Source organism: Phascolarctos cinereus, unplaced genomic scaffold (assembly GCF_003287225.1).
Source record: "Phascolarctos cinereus isolate Bilbo 61053 unplaced genomic scaffold, phaCin_HiC Scaffold_4;HRSCAF=312, whole genome shotgun sequence".
NCBI classification, from domain to species: Eukaryota; Metazoa; Chordata; class Mammalia; order Diprotodontia; family Phascolarctidae; genus Phascolarctos; species Phascolarctos cinereus.
Window position 1 is genome coordinate 464,436,971 of NW_027555847.1, and position 26,157 is coordinate 464,463,127.

Consider the following 26,157-nt stretch of genomic DNA (forward strand, 5'->3'; position numbering starts at 1 on the left):
TACCCAATTTCAAAGCTTTGGCATTATTTTTGACTCCTCACTCTCCCTCACCCTACATACCTGATCAGGTATGTTGTTAATAGTTGTTGATTGCAACTACACAATATCTTCTCACACATCTCCTTCTCTCTACTCACATGGCCACCACCCTAGTTCAAGACCTCATTGCTTCTCACCAGGACAATGGCAATAGCCTCCTAATTAGTCTCCCTGACTCAAGTCCATTCTATTGCTCCTATCCATTCTCCACATAGCTGCCAAAATGATTTTTCTACAGGGCAAGTCTGATCATGTCCCTCTTGTCCAAAAAAAAAAAAAAATATATATATATATAAAATACTGCACTATGAGTTTTAGGCACAAGTCTTCCAGGAATAATTCAACAAAACAATAAATCAAGACTTGATCTGTAGGGTTTGCCATCCAAGGTATAAATGTTCACACTGAAAATTTAAAAATCAGTTCTTACAAGCTAGTCCTAGCTATCTCCAGCTCACTTCTGGTTTTAAGTGGGAGAAATATTTATTTCTTAATATTTTCAGTTCAACTAAAAATTAAGTTTGTAGTATGCCTCTGTAGTTCCCAACTCAAGAACTCTAGTGGTTCCTTATTATCTGTAAGGTCAAATATAAACTTTTCTAATTGGCATTTAAAGCCATTCACAACCTGACCCCAATCTATCTTTTCAGCATTATTTACTCTGTGGTTCAGCCAGACTGGCATTCTCACTGTCCTCACACATACACCGAATGTCTCCCTGGAATGAAATCCCTCTTTACATCCACCTCCTAGAATCCCTTATTTCCTTCAAAATTCAGTTCAAGCAGCACCTTCTACACAAATTCTTTTCTGCTTTTCTCTCCAGATACTAAACCCCTGCAAGAACAAACTATAAGAATTTCTCCCAGTACTTCTGGGGCATACTCTCCCCTATACCTCTTCAGTCTCTGGGGAAGTGGGCTCAAAACTTAGTTCAATTCCTACAAAGCATTGGCTCCACTAAGTTCACATCCAAAGGTAGCTTCACTGCTGGATGAATCCTCATTTCAGCTTTTGCTCCAATAGGTCCAGAAGGTCACTCCAAAAATTACTCCCTGCTTCTCCAGTCATAGATGCTATGTTGACTACAATATCTGGCCTAGATTATTTGACTCCTAGATTCCTGTGGATAGGTCTCCCTATCTTTGAAATTCCCCTTTACCTAGAATGGAAAAGAATGAATGGAAAGACAAAGAAGGTACCATTTCTCAGGGACCATATAGCCTCAGAGTGGGGAAGAGGCCTTAAGGCCCTCCCCCAAACATGTGGTCTGTCACTAGATACCATGAGGAAAAAAGAGTCACTGAGCTCCCTCAGATGTAAATGAAGCAGAGAGACAGTCAAGACTAATTCAGATCTTTTTGTGAAGATGCCAGCAGCTCTTGATATACCACATAGCCTATCAGAATCAGGTACAGAATTTCCATGCATTCTCCATGATCTCTCTAAGGCACCCACTTTACACATTATCACAATTTTCCCAGAACCATCTCCTCAGTATCCTCAATGAGGAAAGGATGATGGGATCTGCCATATTCCATCGCATTTGTATATATTATATGCATATATATAATTACATATGTATACATTGTCTCCCTTGATTGAATTTAAGCTTCTCGAGGGAAGGAACTACTTCTTTTTTGTCTTTGTATTCCCCAAAGAGGAGCATTTGGAGGACTTTACCATATTTAGACTATCCCTCCTACATTTGGGTTTTGTAATAGGATATCATTTTTAATTAATTTATTTATTCTAGTTTTCAACATTCACTTCCACAAGCTTTTGAGTTTTAAATTTTCTCCCCCTCCCTTCCTGCCTTCCTCCCCAAGATGGCATGCAATCTGACATAGGCTCTACATATATGTTCCTATTAAACATATTTTCACATTAGTCATGTTGTAAAGAATTAGAACCAATAGGAGGAACCACAAGAAATAACAAAACAGAAGAAAAAAAAGAGCAAATAGTGTGCTTTGATCTGCATTCAAACTCCATGGTTCTTTCTCTGAATGTGGACAGCATTTTCCATCATAAGACTTTTGTAGATGTCTTAGATCCTTGCATTGCTAAGAAGAGCTAAGTCTCTCAAAGTTGGTCATCACACAGTGTGGCTGTTACCATGTACAACATTCTCCTGGTTCTGCTCACTTCACTCAGCATCAGTCCATACAAGTCTTTCCAGGTTTTTCTGAAGTCAGCCTGTTCATCATTTCTTATAGCACAATAGTATTCTATTACATTCATATACCACAACTTGTTCAGCCATTCCCCAATTGATGGGCAGTCCCTCAATTTCCAATTCTTTGCTACCACAAAAAGATATGCTATAGATATTTTTGTACATGTGGGCCCTTTTCCTATTTGTATGATCTCTTTGGACTACAGCCCTAGAAGTGTTATTGCTGGGTCAAAGGGTATGCACATTTTTTACAGTCCTTTGGGCATAGTTCCAAATTGTTCTCCAAAATGGTTGGATCACTTCACAACTCCACCAACAATGCATTAGTGTTCCAATTTTACCACATCTTCTGCAACATTTATCATTTTCCTGTTTCGTCAGGTTAGCCAATCTGACAGGTGTAATGTGGTACCTCAGAGTCCTTTTGATTTGCATTTCTCTAATCAATAGTGATTTAGAGCATTTTTTCATGTGACTATAGATAGCTTTAATTTCTTCATCTGAAAACTGCCAGTTCATATCCTTTGACTGTTTATCAACTGGGGAATGGCTTGTACTCTTATAAATTTGACTTAGTTCTCTATATATTTTAGAAATGAGGCCCTTAGCAGAGACATTGGTTGTAAAAATTAGAATATCATTTTTGATAGCAGTAAACATCTTTGTGGATCATTACTCCATGTTTTATGCCCTAATTTATATTTTTAAAAAAAACATCAAATCTATTTCTCAGGTTGTATCTAGCAAGGAACCTTGTATGACCATAACAGGCATGGCAGACATCTTGTCAGAGGAGAACCTGCTTCATTTTATTCTCCTAATTCACCTGCTTTTTTATAATCAACAAAACAACAAATGTTGTAAGATCTTGAATTCTCTATGCCTTCCAGTTAATTGTGTGACCGAAGATATAGCCTGATGTAGGAAAGCATCTATGAAAACCTGCTTGATTCTGTCTTATATTTTTTATGAGGATAACTTCAATATGTAAGCAGATCATTCTACAAAAGCCTTTCAAAGATGAGAAAATAGGCATTTGATAATCAGTGTCTGTGGGGTGGGCAATAATACCATCTATGAATTTTTCCATTTGTTTTGTATCTTCCTCTCTTTGAAATATCTTGAAAATTAATCCCTCAGTATTTGCTTCCAGGATAAATTTCTTCTGAGACCCACAAGCTATACTGGAATAGCTTGAGGAGATGACAGTCATACATATATTTCAGGTGCTTTATGATTTAAATGGGCTTTTGTGACCTGCTCTGGGAATGCTAATCATCTTTCCATGGGAAATATTTGCTTCAAATTTCAATCAACTGACAATGAGTACTTTGGGGAACTGCCTATTTGAAAATAAAATAGAATAAAAACTCTAATGCCACAGTTACTCTGATAGACATGGTTTTTGTAAGGTTTTTTTTTCAATTTGTAAGTTTCTTAGAAGAGGATCCAGAGGAAGTTAGGAAGGAAAATAAAAACACTTAAAAGACTAAGGAATTGTTTTTACCAGGACAACACAAATTAGAGAGCTGCAGTCTTCAAAACAGAACTATGAGCCTTTTGATTTCACAAGACCAAAATTAACAGGCAAATTCTCCTTTCTGATCTGCACTGCAGATCTTGATTACATATTCTGTACTTGTTCTGCACGTGGGGACAGAGAAGAGAATTTGGCCCTCAGCCTCAGCTATTGTGCATTTTTTCTTTAAACTGAGGAAAACTAACAGCTTGGACTTTCATGCTACTACAGCAGAGAGATAAAGTAGATGCATCCAGGTCTTTTTCCTAGACAATGAATGCTTTTCTATCTTATTTTGTTTCCAGATATTGAGTGTTTCATTTTTACATGTTTCAAGCATATGCCACTCTCTAAAACCCCAGAATTCTAATCACCTGCTCTTCTGAAATGCAACAAATATACTTGAGCTGAATATGCCTGAAGCCAGATTGAGACCAGCCTCCAAAGGTTTCTTACTTGGCACCTATAAAGCAGAAGCAGTGTATTTTCTGTAGAATTTAAAAGTCCTTTTTTGTATTTCAGAAGTACTCATCAGTCAAGAATATAACTTAAACATAGATTCAAGGATTTTAATGCTACAGTTGGATGATGCAGTGGATAAGGTACTGGTCTGGAGATCAAGTAGATCTGAATTCAAATCCTCTCTCAGATATTACTAACTACTTAACCATGCACAGACATTTATTAGCTATGTAACATGCACAGTGGCCATACCCTAGTAAAACCATATCGGCACATGGTCTAAACCAGGTTGAGGGTCAAAGCCTCAATTTAGGGGATGAGTTAGGGATATATCCTCAACATGTAAAGACTTCCTCCTGCAGAATGAATGAATGAGAGCAATTTGTTCCAATGGCCATGAAGGCAGCTAAAATCCTTAGAACTTGGTCAGACATCAAAAATGCCTAGGTCATCCACCGCAACTCAGGCCATTGCCAGTCATCTTGATTTTTGTCCTGCCATTAGTCTTCAATGACTCAAAAAAAGAAAAAAAGAGGCTGATGATTTTGCTCAACTCTGCCTCACTTAAATCCAATTCATGAGCAAGTCAAGACATCATCCCTATGATGTCATTGGTCCTCTTTGAAAATAAAGGACAAAAGTTTTGTAACCCTGGATAAGTCAGTTAATCTCTCTCTACCTCAGTTTCCTCATTTATAAAATATGGATAATAATAGCATCTGCCTCATACAGTAGTTATGAGGATCAAATGAGATGATAAATATAAAGAGTGCTGCAAACCAGAAAATGCTATAGAAATGCTAGTTATTGTAATTATAATAATTATTATTATTTAAATGAACACTGATGCTCTTTCTATGTCCTGCATATCTAACCCTTCAGGGTTAGACTATTATGTCATTATGGGATTAATACCTGGGCTTTGGGTGAAAAAAAAAGATGCATTGGGTTCATATCTAGTTCTGCTACTGTATTGACCCTTTATGGGTGACAAACAGCACTGACAGATTGAAACCAGGACATAATATCCTTTAGCAGTGTCTCAGTACCTAACGTGCTTATCAGACAACATCATTAAATGAGCCCAAGGCTGACTTTTTTCCCCCATTGGAACACAATTTATATAACTTGTGGTGAAGAAATAAAATACCTGCTTATTTAGAGTCCATTTTCAAAGGTTTAAGTAACACTCTGGGCCTCCTGAAGTTATTGTTCCTCTCTGTGTGCCTTTCTTCCCAGTCTGACTCTCTCAACAGCCAGATCCTGCTCAATGTACCTTCTCACTCCAAGTTTCCCTCCCTTTGCTGGGTCTCTGCTGCATCACTTTGCAGGAATCCTTTCTTAAAGCACTTTCTTCTCCTTGTAACAAATAGCAGCCCCATCTTTTCAGGGCAAAAGCAAAAGGATAAGATGAGAATGGGTCTTTGCAAGTGTCTGCCCTAGAAACACTTCTGTTTTACGTAACAACCAGAAAATAATCACACTGGTCATCCCATTTTTATGTCTTTTTAAAAACTTGTCAGAGATTTTGTTCCCCATGCTCCCAATCGAATGTGCAGTTTTCCTTCAGGTAAGCAGTTGCTCTTAATTACCTGAATATCCATATGTTTAAACTATTGTATATCCTCCCAGCATCTTCATTTCCATCCACCATCCACCATCACCCCTGTGACCCAGCCTTGAAACCTCAACATTATCTTTGACCCTCTCCTCTCTCAATCCAATCAATTGCTGAGTCCAATAGATTCTATCTCTAAAATATATTTTGAACTATTTCCTCTTTAATACTCATATTGCCATTACCCCAGTTCAAGTCCAAATTTAAACACTGTGTATCCTTTTAAGACTTTTCCCATTTGGTAAGGTATTTTCAAGTTACTACTCTAAGTTTGGGCAAAATATCAGAATTAAAATATGTAAAGAATGCTCGACTTCAAACTTAGTCTCATAGATAATAGGTGTTATTTGAAAACAAAGTGGACATTTAAAAGGTGGTTTGTTATAGTCACTTATTTTTAGGACTCATTTATGTCCTTGGAGTTGCTTAGAGAGGCAGAGTCATGTTCGGGTATAAACAAAGGCTCCAAAGTCAATGGGGAACACCTTCCCTGAAGGTTGCTGCCATGTTTTTTCTGATAACAGATTATTTAGATAACCTATTTCTTGTTCTGTTAATCTGGTTGTTTTCTATTTTTTTGTAATGATTTATCTATTTCCTCTACATTACCTATGCCATCATAAGATTTTTTTCCATCATCATAAGATAGCAAACCCTTACACTGCTATTTGTTCCTCACCTGCTGTACCTTCTGTGACTCTTATTCTTTCCACTCAACCTGTGGCCCCCACACCACTGTCCCCACCTTAGAAGATACCCAGTCCCAGAAAGGGCTGAGGCTATCAATATCAAAGAAGCAGGGAGAAGCTGCTGGGAATGGATGTGGAGTTCTGCACTAATAAGAATTGTGCCGCAACCCTTTACCACTGCTTCTCAAAAACAATGCCATCTTGAAAAAATATGCTTATACTACTCCTTTTTTTATTCCCTCCTCCCAAATGTTAGCTTCCGCTAAATTGACTTTAACCTCCACTAGACTCTCCATCCAATCTGCATATGCTTCCTTCTGCAGCATTTACTGTTAAAAAGCTGTGTGCAGGCTGCCATATGCCAGTAGTTGGTCATTTCTATGGTTTAGTGAAAGACGTCCCTCTCCAACCCCTCATGAGAAATTCAGGGAGAAGAAGCTATATACCAGATATATTACAAAGACAAAAAAGAGAGAATGAAAATGGAAGCTGTCTTCCTTGTTCAATTCTACTGAGTGGGGAGCTCTTCTGTCTCCATGGGCAATCTTCTTGATACAAATACCACTTGATGCCATCACAAGACAAAGGGACAAAATCAAGGGTGATTTTGCTATTCCAAAACACCCAAACCCTTCATCATAGAGTCACATGTGCCCCCCAGAACCTGCCTGGGGAGCTTAGCTCATCTTAAATAGGATGGACCCTGAAGGTCTATTCCCATTCATTCTCCAATTAAACCCCAACTGTACTCATAATTTATCTTTTGTCATGCAAAACGAGGATCTGGTTTTATGGAAGAAGTAGAAATGTGAGTGTTACTGACTGTGGAAAAATTGAAATACTGCCAAAACAAAGATATTACCTTTAAATCAGAGAACTTCAAAGTCTCTCAAAGCATCTTATTTATATAGCACCAAAGGAAGTGGCTTCATCACAATCAAACTTGAAATAGCTCTAACTAGACCACTCTAAAGAAACAGCTCTATAACAATATTGATCCCTACATACATACAGTCACATCTGATAATCAACAATTAGTAAATCTGAGCTGCCTCTTCAGTCTGCTTGACTTTTGTCTCCACTTTCAGTCCAGAAAGTGGGATGTACTGGGCTCCACCATAACTCCAAATATCTTATACTCTGGGCACAATCTGCTCCTCTTGTACCTTTTGAACTTTGATTTCCCTAAGCTTCTCTTTATTATAGTTTATCATTTCAACAATGTGCTCTTGCATTCCTTGCCCCCTGATTTCCCTGTTAATCTCTAATCTTGAGTTGCCCTTAACCATCTACTTTCTATGTTCCTATTCCCAAAATGTTCAACCTTTGCATCCATTGTGGGTCAGAACTAGAACCGATTAGTAGAAGTTATAGGGATTCATATTTTCACTCAATATAAAGACCTTTCAAACAATGAGCAGTACAAAAATGGAGCAAACTTCTTTGTGAGGTAGTGATTTCTCCATCACTAGAGATTCTTTGAGTTTCCTTCAGCTCTGAATCTATTATCCTATGATGCCTAGTCCCTGAAATTCTGTGACAGGAAGTGACCTATCACCATCGGAATTAGTTTGATTGCTTTGTAGAATTGGTTCAACCCAAATATTCCAAGTTTGTTTTGGAACTTACAAGCTACCCCATCAGATGAATTTATTTTCTCCTTTGTCACTCCCAAAAGAATCCATTCCCTAATAAAAGACCAACCAGCTAATAGAATGGCTACTTCATACTGTATCAATTAGGAAAGCAGTAGCTAGTCACCATTAGGACTGCCACTGTATTATACATGAGGAATTAAATTTTGTCCTTTGTTAATTTTCTGGGAGATGAAAATTTGGATGAATTGCTTTGTGTTAACTGTTTCTGAAAATAAAAGAGAAAAAAGTGCCATAGCAATGATAAGTTTTGTTTCTCTCTGCCCTACCTCCTTTGTTATGTGTGTTTTTTCCCAAAACTTGTAGATGAAGGGGCTTCCTTTCACCCTTGTGATGATACATATTGTGGGCCTTTTCCTGAATCTGAGCCAGAGGTGAAGGCCGTAGCTCACTTTCTCCGAAAACGCAAGAAGCACATCAGAGCCTACCTCTCCTTCCATGCTTATGCACAGATGTTGCTCTACCCCTACTCTTATAAATATGCAAAAATTCCCAATTTCAGCTGTGTTGTAAGTATCTAACTTCATGTGTATATGTATGTGTATCTGGTTTTGTGTGAGTGCATTCTGCAGGGAGTAAAGTGGGCTTTGTAGCTCTTTTTCTGATTTTAATATAGATTTTAACTATAATCATATGCTGTGCCAACCTATTTACATTCTTATCACAAGTTTGAGAAAAAGGTCAGCCTGGATTTGATTAGTTTTATAACCTCTGTCACATATCCAGGACTGTAATTAATTTTATTGGGTAAATAATTGTAACTGTATTATAATGCAATTGTAATTAATTAAAAGTAAATTATAATTAATAAGATTTAATTACTCAGTAAATGCTACCAAATCCCTAGATATAGCTATCCATAAAACTAGACATATAAAAATGAAACTCCTATACATAGAAGGACTTTGAGTTTTTAAAAATGGATCTTTTAAAAATGTATATTTATGACATAGGATCCTCTGCTGTTGCTAACAATGGAGACGAATTCAGTGTAAAATAGATCCATTTTGATATGCACATTTTTAATATTAAGGAGGTAGGCTCCTTTGCAACCTCCCCCATGATCTTTTTTCTGAAAGTCCTAGTTGTGTCTATTTTGTGCCCATTGAAAGGGACTTAGCCACTCAAGTATCAAAAGGAATTCCTATCGAGCAAGTTTACCTCTAAGCTGTGGATCCCAAAGATACTGTTCTAGTAAGACTCCACTGCCCTGTCTTAATTAGAAATGCCCAAATAAAAATAGCCTTTGTACTTTAACTATTAGCATTGCCTATTAACTATTAGCAAATGCCCAAGTGGGCTTTTATCTTTATAAAATATTAATCCCAAAGACATTTTGTTTTATCATATTTAACCTTGGCCAAGATTCAGATCTCCTCATTACAATGGCTCTACAATGGTTAATATGGGGGGGGGGTTGGCTATCATAATTTGACCCCATGGAAAATAAACTCTCTATACATGTCCTTCAAATCTCCTTCTACAGAGTCCAGCTTCTTATCTCCAAGAGTCTACACTATTGTGTTTATTTTCACCTTGCTGTGGTGAAAAAAACCCTGGCTCTGGAGTTCACAGAACTTGGTTCAAATCTCATCTCTTAAAAGAATACCTGTATGACCTTGGGCAAGTCCTTAATCTCTTTTGTTTAATCTCAAATTTCTCTTGAGCCATATATGTAAAATGAGTGGGTTAGACTACATTAAGAATTCTTAAGGTGGGGTCTGAAGACTACCCCCTCCCCTGGATGTTCATGGATAGAGTTCTAGGAGGGGAAATTATATCTTGATTTTCAAAAATCTTTAGTCTCCCTTTCTAATCCTGTGTATTTTATTTTCTGCATTAAAAAACATTATTCTAAAAAGGGATCCATTGGATTCACCAGACTGCCTAAGGGATCCAGGGCCCAAAAAAGGCTAAAAATCCCTAGACTAGATGATAACTGAGGTCCCTTTCACTGCTAGCTAGAGCTATAATCCTATGGTCTCATTTTTTCCTACTTTTAATATTGTTCACACATCTATGCCATCCTTTTGTTTCCTTCATTCATCCTTCAGTGTCTTATTAAACATTTTTCCACTACTCATTCACCATAGAGATAGTAGTCTCTGGTGTTCAATCAAGACAAGGTATGTTGAAGTTAATGATTTTTAATTGTTTTGGGATTTAATTTGTTCATAGCTATCTTGAGATATATAGTTATTTCGATCCTTAATTCCAAACTACAAAGGCAGCATGACTGGAATCAAACCTCATATCTTACACAATACCTGTGTGGCCCTGCACAAATCACTTAACCTCTATGTGTTTCAGGACTTAGCTACCAAAGTCACAGATGGGTCTGCATTTCTTTTGTTGGTGATGGTGGTTTAGGGGGTGTGCAGAGATGCTGAAGACAAATGCAATCATCTACAATGTTTGTAACTATTATAACACTCTGGTTAACTAATGAAAGGTAGCCCAGGGATTTATATAGCTATATTCATTAATCACACCTTTCTGTCACTTCAAACTCAACTCAAAACTGAATTCATCGTCTCTCTCCCAAAAAAATCTTTCTCTCTTACAATTTCCTTCTCTCTCGCAAGGTCACCACTATTCTCCCAATGATTAAAGTTCAAGTCCCTGGAGTCATCCTTAAGCCTTCCCTCTCAATTTAATTTGACACATATGCATTATAGGCCAGGCAATGTGTTTGGCCCCAAGTATACAAAGACAGAAATGAAAGAGCCCTACCTTCGAAGAACTTGAGTTCTCCTAGGAGGATACAGCATGTGCATAGATAGGTAAATCCAAAGTGAGTAAAAAATATAAGGCTAAATAGTTTCAAGAGAGAAACAGCATGGACAAGTGAAGAGTTCAGGGGAAGGCCTCAAGTAGGAAGTAGCAGCCAAGATGTCTGAAATAAGTGAGCGGTTGTATGAGGCAGAGGTAAGAAGGAGATACAGACTAGGCATGGAGTACAACCTATATATAACTTTAAGGAAAGAGCTGGAATATCATATATTGAGAACAGAATGTACATGAGGGGTATAATAGAAAATAATTGAATAGGTAAATGAAAGCTTGGGAGGAAGTTAGTGAAAAGTAGTAGAGATGGAAAAAGAAAAAAAGAAAAGAGTATCAATAAAATATTTTGTAAATATACAGAAGAAAACAAAAAAGATCAGAAAGGGACACAGAAATTTTTTGCTACCTTGTTAAATTTAATATACACTTTTAAAACAAGTTATACCTAACAGAGGCTCCCGGTTTCATATACAATCATGTTATTTGTTCTCTTTTGTCTATTGAAATTTCTGTAGTTGTTGGTGATTGTTAAATTCATTTTTAAAAAGGAGAACAAAGGAAAGGAAGATGGAAGTCATACTGTGGAGAGATTTAAATGCCAAATAAAGAACTTTGCATTTTTTCCTAGAGGAGATAGTAATTCTGTGGAGATTGTTGTATAAGGAAGTGACACTATCAGATCTGCGTTTTAGGAATATCAATTTGGCAGGTTAATAGAGCATAGATTGGAGTGGAGAGAGAGAGAGAGAGAGAGAGAAAGCAGGAAAACCTCACACACATACACACCCACATCCAATTAGTTAGCAAGACACATCAACCTTAGCTCACAATTTCTCTTTTTTCCATTCCCTTCTTTCTATTTCCCACCTTTACAACCAAAATTCAGGCCTTCATTAACTATTCTTGGGCTAATGAATAACCCTTTCAACTATTCTCCCTGCCTGTAGTCATAGACTCATAAGGCTTAGAACTTTAAGGGACCTTAGAGGTCAGATGGTCCAAACCCATCATTTAACAAATATGGAAACTGAGACCCAGAGAGATAAATGATCTGAAATAAAAATCTGAAATGGCAAATAATAGAGTCAGAATTTGAACCCAGGTTCAACCCATTAAATCCAACGCTCATTCCACTCTCTCCATCCTTCATACTGTAGGTCTGACCACACAATCTTTCTACTCAGAAATCTCTGTTGCCTCCTCATACTTACCTAATATAATATAAATTTCTCATTCCAGACAACCCCACTCCAATTTAATTTACTCTAACCTACCTTTCCAGCCTGATCAAATGAGAAAATGTTTGTAAAGCACTAAGCACAGTGCCTGGCACATAGTAGGCACTTTAAAAAATGCTTGTTCCCTTCCCCTTCCTTTACGCCATACTATCTCCCCGCCTCCCTCCCCCCCCCGCGGTACTCAAGGTTCTAGGCAAACCTGACTGTTCCTTTCATGCCTCTAAAATCCACCTCCAGTGACCTCCTTGCCTTTCCTTGAACACAATACTTCATCTCCCACCTCCATGTATTTCCACTGGATTTCCTTCAGGCTTGGAATGTTCTCTCTCCTCACCTCCACCTCTTATTTACCTTGCCTTCTTTATAGGCAGCTCAAATCCCATCTTCAGCAGGAATCCTTTCCCAGTCTCTCCAGGTGCAAATTGCCTTCCCCTCTGAAATTATCTTCTATGTATTCTCTATATACCTAATTATTCACATTATATCTCCACCATTAAAATGCAAGCTCCTTGAGGACAAATACTCTCTGCCTTTCTTTGTATCCCTAGCACTTAACACAATGCTGTCACATAACAACTGTGTAATAAATGCTTGTTGGCTGATTCCCTAGTCATTTCATTACTTTTTCCTCCTCTTTGCCTGTGTGCACACTGTTTTCCAGTGTTATCTCCCCACTTCTCCACATGTTAAATCCTTCCCTTTCTTCAAAACACAGCTCATATATCCAATCTTTCATAAAACCTTCCCTGATTCCTCTGGTATGAATGATCTCTCTTATCTAAGATCTCTCATACTGCTCTGTTTGAATGTTTTGCATTTGTCATATTAGAGGCACGTTATAGTTATTTATGTATTTCTTTTATTGTCCCTCCTACATTGTAAGTTCTTTAATGACAAATATACTATGTTTTGTTTCATCTTCCAATACCCATAACAATGCATTGCTCCTAGTAGGCAATTATTAAACCTGTCTATTTGAACTGAAGACAGAAACACTTTTGTCCAGTTCAACAAATGATACCACCTTGCCAATGGCTGTTCAATTTAAGTATTAAATTATTCAGTGGTGATTTGAAACTGGAGGGCTATTCACTGGTATCAACATGCCTCTTTTCCTCTAACTTGACACATAATACCTCTGCTAAACTCTGTGTTGAAACCATTTGTTTTACAATAGTTTAAATGATGAATTACACACAATTGGGATCTTTTAGTAACTTTGCTAGTTTTTTCCCAGATTTTACATTTCTGTGATTTATTTTTTGATACTACCACTAGCACTGATAGTGAATTTGCAGAGAAACACAGTTTGTACTTCTCATCAAGACCATTGGCTGGAAAGCAGACAGTTACCCCCAAGCACATGGCGGCGGGCAATTCTGAAATGAGTACACACACACACACACACACACACAGCCATACACATTTTGATTTCATAACCTGTAGCACAACTATTACTTATCTGCTCAGTAAGAAATAGTCCTCTATCATTCAAATGTTCATCCTTGCTTAGATATGCTTGAAAGCATAGTTCTGCTACGTGTTTCTGAGTACAGGTGGACTGTGGACTTCCTGGGAGGTGGTGAGATATAGTTGGGAAGTCTTAGAGTTTCAGGGTTCAAGTCCTACTCCTGACACATACTGTCTGTGTGATCACAGAGAAATCACTTAACTTCTCTGGTCCTCGGGCAGCTCTTTCTAAGAGTATAAATTACAGAAGAGTTGATCGTCTTTGTAGGAAGCTCTAACACCAAGAGTTCCCCACATCAATGATTTCATTTTCATAGGTCTAGGCCAAAAACAAACAAACAAAAAAAACAAAGAAAAAGATCTGTCCCTTATTCCTGGAGGGTCCTGTCAATCCATTTGTAATTTATAAAGATGCTAGCATGATTCTCTTTACCATGGATCTTTAGAGGAAGTCTTCCTTTTTCTCCCTTAATAAAGAAAAGTCAGTTCTATATTCATGCACCAGTATGACCCAGATTTACTAGGTCATTCAAAAAATACTTTTCTAACTGTGATCTAGGAATTTAACTCCTGTGCAACAAGGACTTTGTGCATGCTTAGCTGTGACAATTCAAATAAGAAGGAACTTTATAACATTTTTTGGTGGCAAAGCTTGCTGGTTTTTTAGTATTTCAAAACTTTAATATCATCATAATATATCCTGTAGTGTTGAAGCAGGAATCCTAAGTGTGTCAGTACATCTAAAGGTTCCAGCCTTAATGAGTTTAGCAATGTGAAATTCTAATGTGCTCCCACACACAGGAATCTGCAGCTTATAATGCCGTTATTGCTCTGCATTCCGCATATGGGGTCCGCTACCGACATGGCCCTGCATCAAGCACCATGTGTAAGTATCATGTGGGAATATCCTGGGATTGGTTTTTTAAATGACTTGTTCTTAGAAAAGGAGAATTATATGCCCCTTCAAGTGAGTTTTGAGGATGCTGAATTAGCTAAGGAGGGAGAAAAAGGTTTATATTTGATGAGTTTTGTATTATTCTGACAAAAACTCCCCCTACCAATTTAAACAGCTTCAAAGCAGAACACAACCTATGCAATAATGAATGGAAAGTGAACAAAGATCCTATAACTGCAGAAAGCATTCAGTTGAGCTTGTGGAGCTCTTCTGAAGTGCCCTAAAATCTGCTATGACAAATCACTGAATAAATATCCCAGCATTTAGGAAAATATCTGTTTCGTTTTCACCCTTTTCCCTTCATTCTTATGAAATTCTATATCCCTACAGCAGATGCCACAATAGAAATTTTGTTCGATGTGGTAAGGAGACTATTTCTTAAATTAGAAAAGTTTGAATGAGGTATAATGCGATGGTAATAAAGCTAGATTTGTAGTCTTGCTCTAGTGATCTGTGTGACATTAAGCAAGTCACTTAACCCCTTTAAGCCTCATCTAATTCTTCTTGGACTAAAATCATTTCCAGCTCCAAAATACTTGTCTTTTATGACTCTAAAATGCATCAAAAATCCAGTTCAGAAATCGTCTTGGAAAATGTCATATGTATGTAAATACATACATATATACATGTGTCTGTGCATGTGTGAGACAGAGAGAGAGAGAGAGAGAGAGAGAGAGAGAGAGAGAGAGAGAGAGGTCTATAATGATTTATTTATAAAGTCTCTGAGTAATATGATTGAGGGTAGCTAGGTGGTACAGTGGATAGAGTGTTGGACCTAGAGTCAGGAAGGCCTAAGTTAAAATCTACTCTTAGATACTTACTAGCTGTGTGACCCTGGGCAAGTCACTTAACCCTGGTTGCCTCAGTCTCTTCATCTGTAAAATGAACTGGAGAAGGAAATGACAAACCACTCCAGTATCTATGCCAAGAAAATCCCAAAAGGGGTCATGAAGAGTTGGACATGACTGAAAACAACGGAACAACAAAAAATATAATCATCTTCCCTTGAGTTCAGTCCAATCAGATAAACACTTATTAAGCAAATGAAACATTCAAGAGTATAGGAATGCAAAGATAAAAACAAAACATAGTAAAAAAACAGGATGGTCTTCAACTTCAAGAAGCTTACTTGTAAAGAGATAAAGCTTTTATGCAGATGAATCTATGTGTGGACATCTGGGGGAAAGGGAATGAGTATTAACAACTTGTGATTAGATCTCCTCATCATACCCTTCTTGCTCTGAGTCTCACTACTCATTTTCTTCGCCCTGAAGAGCACATGACCCTAAAGGTTTGTCAGTTTATACTAATGTCAAATGTACTTGGCCTCACATTGACAATCAATTATTTAGAGAGCAGTTTTTCTCAGGCCAGGACAAATGTTTGAATGGTCGTCATCCTAAAGCTATGTTCCCCACCCCCACCCTAGTCTTCCATCACTGCAACCCTTTAAAACCCTTTTTTAAAGAAACCCTTAAAAAGGAAAATGTTATATGAAGATTACCTTCCCAAGGCAGGTAGTTGGCTCTGTGGATGGAACACTGGCTCTGAGCCCCTCAGAAGAACATGAGTACAGATCTGACCTCAGATACTTACTAGCTGTGTGACCCTGGACAAATCACTTAAAAAGAGAGAAAGAGAGAGAGAGAGAGAAAGAAAAGAAAAAAGATTATCTTCCCAATCAATATTTGGTATTTATAGGGCTCATAGCATCACAGATTTAGAGCTTACAGGGACCTTTGAGGTTATCAAGTCCAAACCCCTCATATTATATGTAAGGAACCCAAGGCCAGAGAGACAAAGTGCTTTGTATGCGGTCACACAGGCAGTAAAAGAATTCAGCCCTTGGTCTTCTAACCCCACAGCCTTCCCGCTGTACCTCATTGCCTCTGGGGTTGAAAACGGAAAAGCTGTTGTCACAGACATAAATCTCTCACAGCAGCACCGTGATGTATCTTCAGGCCTCTGGCTATTCCCTGTAGCCACAATGGGTCCCTGACCTACAGAGACCCTAAGCATGGCAACCTAGCCTGATCCTTAGCTGAAGTAGATGCTGAAAAGCAGCAATCATTTAATCATCACCCTCACAAAATGCTGGCACCCCTATCTCGAAACTGGCCAACCCCTAAGAAGTTGGATGATTCTGTGAGTAACTTCGGTGTGGAAAAACATGGGTAGTGCCATTTGGCAGACAGGTGGTAATCTACATGTCCAAAACGAGGAATACAATGTCAGACCTGGACAATGTTTGGATTTTTGTTTCACTGTTGTTTCAGGAAAAGATTGGGGGTCAGGGGTTGGGACTGGGATTATACATTGTAGATTTAAAGTTGGAAAGGATGTTAGAGGCCATCTAGCCCAACCTCCTTATTTTGCAGGTGAGAAACTAAGCCAAGAGAAGTTAAGTGACTTGCCCAGGGTCACACAGCAAGTGTGTATCTGAAGTAGGCTTTGAACTCCAGTCTTCTTGACTTTAAACCAGCATTCCATTTGCTATGCCATGCCAGGAAGTAACAGTGCTTTTTTAAAAGCATCAATAAAGTGTTTGGTTTTTTTTTAATATGAGTAGAAGTGTTACTTAAAGTAAGAGAACAGAGATTTTAGTCAAAAATTTAGCTGACTACTGCCTCTTTTTTTTTAAAGTGTTTTTTTGTTTTGTTTTTTGGGGGTTTTTTGGCTAGGCAGCGGGGTTAAGTGATTTGCCCAGGGTCACACAGCTAGTAAGTGTTATGTGTCTGAGGTAGGATTTGAACTCACATCCTTCTGAATTCAGGGCCAGTGCGTTATCCGTTGTTCCACCTAGCTGCCCCACTGACTACTCCCTCTTGAGAACAAGGAAGTATAGCATGATTTTTCTCATGAAAATTAGATTGTCAGGATTCATTACTAGCTTAGTAAACAGGGACATATATCATTTTGAAAATCTTCCAGGCTGTTCCATAAGAAAAGCAAAAACCATGCTAATCGTTTTTTCTTTCAGATGTGAGCTCTGGCAGCTCAATGGATTGGGCTTACAAAAATGGAATACCCTATGCATTTGCATTTGAACTGCGTGACACTGGGCATTTTGGATTTTTGCTTCCAGAGTCTCTGATCAAGCCAACATGTACAGAGACAATGCTGGCAGTGAAGAATATCACAATGCATCTGCTAAAGAAGTGTCACTGAGAGATATCACTAAGGACCAAATCTCAGCAAGAGCAAACACATCACCCTTGTTAGGAAGGATTCTGAGCAATGGCTTTGCCTTGGTTTTTCAGAACCATTTAGTATTGGCTGATGGTTTTGTTTTTTGTTTGTTTGCTTGCTTGTTTTTAAAGAGACACAAACCCTGCTTGTGGTGAAGTTCTGTAAAAGTAAACCGGTCAATTGACTTTAAAAGGGGTTTCTCATGCATGTCAGCTCCACTGAAATGGGAAGTCAGGTGAGGATTTGGCCCTAACATCAGAGACTCAGGTTATTGGAAGCCAAATTGTCACCCAGTTTCCATTGAAAGAAAACATCATCTCTGAGGCCAAATTTTACAAGGGAGAAAAAAAAAGAAAGAAAGAAACCTCATTTCCTCTACAGCTTCCTCTTCCTCTACAACTTGTAACATATTTAGCAAAGATTAATCTTTAATAAATCTTGCTCCCATTTGAAACCAATGTTACCTGTTTATCTGTGTTTTTAATCATTTACTACTGGGTCTTTTTAAGTGTAACTCAGCTTCCCCAGGCTTGGGCAGCTGCCAGGTTATAGAAGAATGCAAACAACTGACCTGGAAAAGACCAGATACGTTTCTTTTTTTATTATTTTTAAATTAAAATTTTTACTAAACACTTAACTTTGAATGTCCATGCAACTAAACTTGCTTAGTAATTGTTTATGCTTATATCAATTTATTTCAATGCAAAAAGATACTTCCTCTAAGTCCCCATGAGCATTCCTTTTCTATTCATTCTCATTCATTTTTTTGTCTGATACAGTCCTGGAGCACACACCATTCTTTTGGCTCTGGTCTTTTCACTTTATGTTACTTCATAAAGCTCTTTCCAGATTTCTTTATATTTCTCATCATTGTTGGCCTTCATAAGAGTATTTCTTTACATTAATATACCACAATTTATTTAGCCATTCTACTATTGTCAACTGATTGCCCTATTCCTTGCTCCACTCGCCATCACTATGATTTTCAAAACATCCTTTCCTGGAGCAGCCAGATGGCGCCATGGACAGAGTACCGGCCCTGAAGTCAGGAGGACCTGAGTTCAAATGTGGCCTCAGACCAAACACTTGACACTTACTAGCTGTGTGACCCTGGGCAAGTCATTTAACCCCAATTGCCTAATAAACAAACAAACAAACAAACAAACAAACAATAAATAAATAAATAAACAAAACATCCTTTCCTGGTCAAAACTCCACAACATAGTGTTGCCTCCCCTTATTAGGATGTAGGCTTCTTGAGGGCAGGGTCTGTCTTGCTTTTGTATTTGTATCCCTAGTGCTTAGCATAGTGTCTAGAACATAGTAAGTATTTAATCAATGCGATTTATTCCTTCATTCACCATCAGATATTTATGTTGCTCCAGTTTTTTTGCATGTGACATCAGCTCCCATGCATCTGTTTTGTCCGTGGAGAAACAGAAAATACTGATTACAAAGAAGACATAGATGGCAAGTAAGATGATAAGGACCACATCTATACTAGAGAGTTGACTTAGTTTGCCATAGTCCACAGTAGACACTGTCTACATATTGGCACAGTGGATAGAGTACAGTGCCTGGAGTCAGGAAGCTCTATTTCCTAAGTTCAAATCTGGCTTCAAATACTTACTAGCAGTGTGACCTTGGGCAAGTCATTTAACCCTATTTGCCTCAGTTTCCTTATCTGTAAAATGAGCTGGAGAAGGAAATGGCAAACCACTCCAGTTTCTTTTCCCAGAAAACCCAAATAGAATCACAAAGAGTGGGATATAACTGGAAAATGACTAAAAAGCAACAACAAATATATCCTGCACAGAATTTCTATTCATTGAATATTGCAGTGGTATTCCATTACATCAAGTCTGTGTAGTGCTTTATTACTGGAACTCTTTCCTTCTGAACAAAATAGAACTTACCTTTCAGTGAATACAACTTACCTTTGACTTTTTACTCTATATGAATTTTGTGACAACTTTCTAAAGAACTGTATTAGAAAAAAGACCTGTGGTTTCATCAGTGCAGGAAATCCTTCCATGGACACAGCTCACAACTGTCCATAACTTGTAGCCTTAGCAAGCTGCCCAAGACTGAGATGTTTTAGAGATTTGTCCATTGTCACAAAATTTGTACCAAAGGGAACACACGGACCTAAGCCTTTCTCACTCCAAGTCTAGCACTCTATCCACTACTCCATTTTCCATCAGTAGCTGTGCTTGGCTTCACCCCAAGGAACATTATGCCCCACCCCAGGATAAGCTGATCCTCTGAAATCTTATCGCCATGCTGGTTGACTCAGTATCAAAAGATACTCAACATCTTCTTAACTCACCCTGAGTTAGCTGCCTTTCCCCTCTGAATAGAGGTCTGGAGGGCAGAACATTAAACTCCTTTATTTATAAAGCTTTCCTTTAAAGGAGTCACAGCCTTCCAAGTAGTTCCACTTTGCACATTTTCCATCAGAAGCTCTATTTGGCTTGACTCATATGCATACATACATATGTACAATATACATACATATTCCAATAGAGCTGCTTTTCCTGTCTTTGTTCTCATTGATGCTATTTCTCCCTTATCTCTATAACCACATCCAAGACTATGATGTTAGGCTATAAATGTGATGGTTCTACTGTTCTTAATGAAAAAAACAGTCTGTTATAATGATTTGATAATATTTTTCATTTTTATTCTGTTTATAATCATCCTTCCATTTTCATCCTTAAATGCCCTTGAGATGACTTTGCTTAGTTAGATATTTTGCCAATATTTGTTAAAAAATTGTTTTTTCTTTCCTCTAATTTCCTCTATGCTTATGAGAAAACATTTCTCACAATCATCCATCATTCTTCTTCAAGAAATCATACAAGCAAATTTAGCAACTATCACTCTGTATTTGGCAACTAAGACGTTTTCTAATTAAAGCATTTCTGTATTCTTTTGCTCTTCTTGTGGCAACTAATGACATTGGTTAATCTTTTGGATGAAAATATTTGTCACAGTGTCAATGTGGTTTCTTCTGTCCATTTCCCACTTTTATTTATTTGTTTAAATAGTTCAAGGTGAAGTAACTTCAACTGTATGCCAATTTTTATCATTATTGTTTCTTCTTTTTCTTATTCTTCTTGGTTTTTCTTTTAAATGATCTTAGCTGTGATGGTCTGGCTGTACACAGGCAAGCAGACAACAAATATTTAAGTACTTACTTAAGTGCAGGTGCTGGAGATATAAATACAAAGAAAGACAGTTCTTGCCCTCAAGGAGCTTATACTCTAATGGGAGAAAACAACATACAAAAGAGCGGTAAAAAGAAGAGGCTATCTGTGAGGGGTCATGGTGCCAAAGTCTTAAAAGTCAGAAGCAGAGACAGGAGAGGAATAAGAGTTGGCTGGCCTGGACTCCTCTATAAATTGGAGGCACTAGTCAGAACTCAGTGGGATGTTCCAGAATGAGAAGGTCACAGGGACAAATAAGTTTTCCTTAGGAGAAGGTTGCACTGACTAGTGGATGTTCCAGGGTAAGGAAACCTCAGATACCGAGGGAGGAAGTTCCAGAGTGAGAAGGAGGATGAAGAATGTTTGCAAAGTCTAGGAAATCAGAAGCAGAGCCAGGAGAAAGACAGGCAGTTGGTTCAGAGATGACTCCCACGTTAATAACAAGTCTTTTTCTGTCCATTAAAACACAATCTCATTATTGATGGTGTTATTTGGTGTTCACCATATCCAGTGCCTACCAGTTCTTTTCTAAAATTAAGTATTCATAATATAGAGGTGTGAGACTTCTGTGTAATCTGTAATCTTCTATCTGAACCATGCTTTCCCATATGTTTCTACTCTAACCTTTTCCCACCTTTACATTGAAGTCACCAAGTATCAAAGTATGTGCTGATTTAGGGTATCTTAAAAATGTCTTTGTACAAATTTCTATACCACTTCATCTTTTATAAGTGATACAGGTACACAGATTGCAATTATTTATCATTAGTTTGGCAATAAATGGCGATCAAAATCCTTTGAAATAATGTTTCTGATTGCTTTTAGATTTATGATAAAACTCCACTAACTCTTTTCTTTGCCTCTTCAAAAAGTAACCATGAACCTCCTTCCTTGTAACTACTGGGACTTGCTTCTTTTTTCTGATTTCCTTTATAACAAGAGTGTCAAGATTAAAATGATTTAGTTCCCTTAGCAATATGACCAATTGGTCATTGGTCAATGATCTCACATGTAGATTATCAAATTAAACTTTATTGACCATCTAAAAACATAGAATTTTTAGCACCCTCTGCCCCCTTTCCTACTACTGTACCACTAACCCCTCAGGAATTCCAGACCTCAGGTCCACCTTTATTTTCCTTTGTTCCATGTACTGCCATAGCCAAAAAAATTCATCACCAGGTGCCTAGCCCCTTGTAAAGTGTATCAAGAAATATGTTCAGTTTGCTTTTTCAGGGTGATAGAACCTGTCAAAGCTTATGCTGCATTATCAAAAGCTTCCCTGGTCACTGTAAAAGATAAAGGGAAGTTTTCAATTTCCTGTAGTGGAAAAATATATGTTACATACTATGCAGAGTACATTGTATAGAGTTCTGATTCTGACTAATGTTGGCCTCACTTTTGTGTATCACATGTACTATAAAAGAGTCAATATGGTTCAGTGAAAAGCTGCATTGAAGAGAGAAAGACCTGAGTTTATACACCATCTCTGACATTGATTATGTGACCATAGGCAAGTAAGTCAACCTCTTTGAGCCTGAGGAAAATCTCTAAGCCAAAAATTATAGATGGATTGTGATCTGAGTTAGTCATGGAAGGAAGTTTCCATAAAGATAAAATCACAATTTGGCACATGTATACTACATACACTCTAGAAAAGTAATTTTTGTCTGACAATGAGTAGCATATTAGTAGATTCTGGCTGCATAGATTTTCTGTTCCCAACCTAACACTTTATTGAACAAATACATTTCAGGGTCAGCTGCTCTGAAATGAGCTAACACATTCAAAAAGTGATGAGTTGCCCCTGTGTTGATGTTAGTGAGAATAACTATTGGGGTGTTAATTTTTTTCAACATCATTTTGATGTGCAAATATCCTTTTATGAGGATTAACAGTCTCTAGTGTATACAAGTAATCATTTGGTTGGAAATAGAATTGTCTATTCTTGTCTTCATAATACACCTTCTAAAATGAAACATTATAATTCAAATCACACTAAAAAAAGTATACATTTTTGCCACAGCTACATTTATCTTGGGCATTATTTTATTTTTGTATATAACATCTTGGGATTTATGGTTGAACTATAATAAATCAAGCCTAATTGATTAAATCAGGGTTCTGTGTTATGTTAATTAAAGCATGCCATAGATTAGGCTCAATAATTACACCAGTGATTGCATCTGACAGAATATTTTCATAAGGACAATCAGAACCCTATATGATAAACCTTACCAGATGCACTGCACAAAACCCACTGCAGTAAGAGCCATGGATATAATATGTGTAAGAATAAAAGTGAAGAATAAAATCATATTGTCTCCTAGATTTTTTATCTGTGGCTCCATACTTACAGGCACCTAACTAAGCCGCCTGCTGCCATCTACCATTGTTGAAGTACCTACTTCACCTACAGGGGCTATGTCAGAGCCTCACCCCATGTAGGCCCCCACCATCTCTCCAGCTGTCTGTGCCCACGACACTTCACCCAGGGCTCACCTCAATGGCCACCATAGTTTCCCTCCTCTTTCTACTTCCCATAACAGGAACACCTATGAAAGCCATGCTGTTGACCACCCCTCCAAATACTCTCTCTTCACTTGGTTTTTATGACATTGCTCCCTCCTAGTTCTCCACCCGAGTATGATGCTTATTTCTCAGTCTCCTTCGCCACATTGCCATCTCTCTCCTGCCTAAGTCATCGCTTCATCTCTCAGCCTTAATACATTCTGGGTTTTTGTGGGCCAGCTTGGAAATCTTGCTGCCTAACATGAAACCAATACAGTCTCTCTAATAGGAAAACATTTCTTGTCCTCAACAACTAATGTAAATTCTTCCCCTGTGAGGCAGAACTAGAAACCAAAAGGGATACCAAACCACTCTAAAGCTGGATGAGTACCCTATTCCCATTTATCCATTCACTCTAAATGATAAAGAATCATCTATGTTTGGAAGCAGCCACTGAATTTCAACTTAGGCTGATATTTTGACACAAAAATGTTAGACTTCTCTAACCTAGAAAGATTTTTATTCAGAGATCTAAAGATGTGCTGAAGATTCTCTGAAAGAATATCCGATACTTATGGTAGGCTCAGAGTTGAGAACTATGGAAATTATGTTCCAGGCAGTTCCTGACATATGGATCAAGGGATCTGAAATATTGCATAGCATCTTCATTTGATAGAGCATCAAGCATAAAAGGGCAGTTTAATGGGTTTTATCAGGGTCAAGAAGAATCTCATAAAAGAGTGGCTATCTGGAGTGAACATTGCCGTGCTCATCTCACAAACACACATGCTTGTATTCGGAGAGAGAGAAAGAAACATGTCGAAGGCAGCATGGTAACCTGCAGAAGTAGCATTAATCTTAGATCTTTCGAAAAGCTTCCTGACTATTTTTTATAATAATTGAAGCTTTGAGTAGAATATAAGAAAATTTATGTTAAAAAATTAATTCTCTGCTAAGGAGCTGAAATCAGGTTAATGTTCTCTTTAAACTCACAAATACAAACTTTCTAAATATTTATCTTACCTTAGCAATTACTTGGAACTTTTCCCTTTTTTATTTATTACCTTTACTAAGATGTCTTCATATAGAAGACAGATTTAATCATAATCAATGTTTTCCAAACATTGATCTTACAGACTTCCGCATGTTTTGCTCAGAACAATTAATCATACCAGATGATTAAAGACACTAAAGATATAGATGGTGAAAGTATTTAACCACTGGTCAAAGCCTTATTGTGAATAAGGGTGATATGAGATTCATTCACTATTTGTCCATATTTGTTTAAATCCTCAGAATATAAAACTTTCCCCAGACATCATGTGAGTAGGTGATAAGCATTTCTTAAACACTTAATATATGCCAGGCAATGTTCTAATTTCTGGACATACAGACCCAGAAAAAGAAAGCTAGCCTCTCCCTTCAATGAGCCCACATTCTAATGGAGAAAAACAACATGTAAAAGGAGCTAAAGGGGGAGGAGGAGAGCAAGGCAAATTGGATCCAGAGAATCAAAAGCACAGCTGAAGGAGAATGAAAAATGGCTGGACTGTCCCCCTCCCCCAAATATAGACTCAGGAAAGAACTTACCAGTGAGAGAAAGGGGCCAAAGTGGAGGGAATTTTCCAGGGTGAGAAGGGTTTGGGGTCTCAGAGAACTTACCCAATACTTGTTTCACAGTCTTCATTTCTGTCAATAGGCAAATAGGCGCAGTTATTTGGAATGGGTTTCGTGAATGGAAGCCCAAGGGTTTGGATGATGGAATAGAAAAGGCCAGGTGAGTAAAAGGAGGAGGGCACAAGATGCAGCATGAAAGGCTCCTTAGAGACTAAAGGAGTTTGATTCAAAAACAAAATCAGAAAGGCAAGTCAGTCCGTCTTAGAAAAATGGAAAAGATTAAAGGTAAAAAGACAAAGAAGAACAGACATTCCACATTAATAACAGTTTACATCTATCTAGTGCTTTTAGGTTAACAAATCAAAAGGTCTATAGCCCAGTAGAAGACCCTGCATTCTGCTATCATGGAATCTTAAAATTCTTTTGGCAAGACTCATGATGGAAAATGCCATCCACATCCAGAGAAAGAACTATGGAGGGGCAGCTACTTGGCACAGTGGATAGAGTTCCTGCCTTACAGTCAGGAGGACCTATGTTCAAATCTGGTCTCAGAGACGTTAACACTTACAAGCTGTGTGACCCTGGGCAAATTACTTAACCCTAATCGCCTCACCAAAAAGAAAAAAAAAAGAAAGAAGAAAGAAAGAAAGAAAGAAAGAAAGAAAGAAAGAAAGAAAGAAAGAAAGAAAGAAAGAAAGAAAGAAAGAAAGAAAGAAAGAAAGAAAGAAAGAAAACTATGGAGTTTGAATGCAGATTGAAGCATACTATTTTCTCTTTTGTGTTTGTTTGTTTTTTCTTTCTTTTCTTTCTTTCCTATTGGCTCTAATTCTTCTTTACAACACAACTAATGTGAAAATACGTTTAATAGGAATGTATATGTACAGGTTATATCAGATTGCACTCCATCCTGGGGAGGGAGGAGGGGAGGGAGGGGTTGAAAATTTAAAACTCAAAAGCTTATGGAAGTGATTGTTGAAAACTAAAAATAAATTAATTAAAATTTAAAAAACAACTTTAAAA

The 26,157-nt window shown here is 37.7% G+C and overlaps 1 protein-coding gene across 1 annotated transcript in view; it reads left to right on the forward strand.

Moving 5' to 3' along the window:
• The window catches only part of CPA6 (carboxypeptidase A6), a 109,141-nt gene extending 90,849 nt beyond the window's left edge, over window positions 1-18,292 (forward strand). Inside the window, exons 7-9 of the mRNA XM_021002092.2 lie at window positions 8,468-8,670; window positions 14,458-14,542; window positions 17,592-18,292. Of these exons, the coding sequence (XP_020857751.2) occupies window positions 8,468-8,670; window positions 14,458-14,542; window positions 17,592-17,779 (476 nt within the window). The 3' untranslated portion in view covers window positions 17,780-18,292. The remainder of the gene's footprint in view (window positions 1-8,467; window positions 8,671-14,457; window positions 14,543-17,591) is intronic.
• The last annotated feature ends 7,865 nt before the right edge of the window (window positions 18,293-26,157 follow it).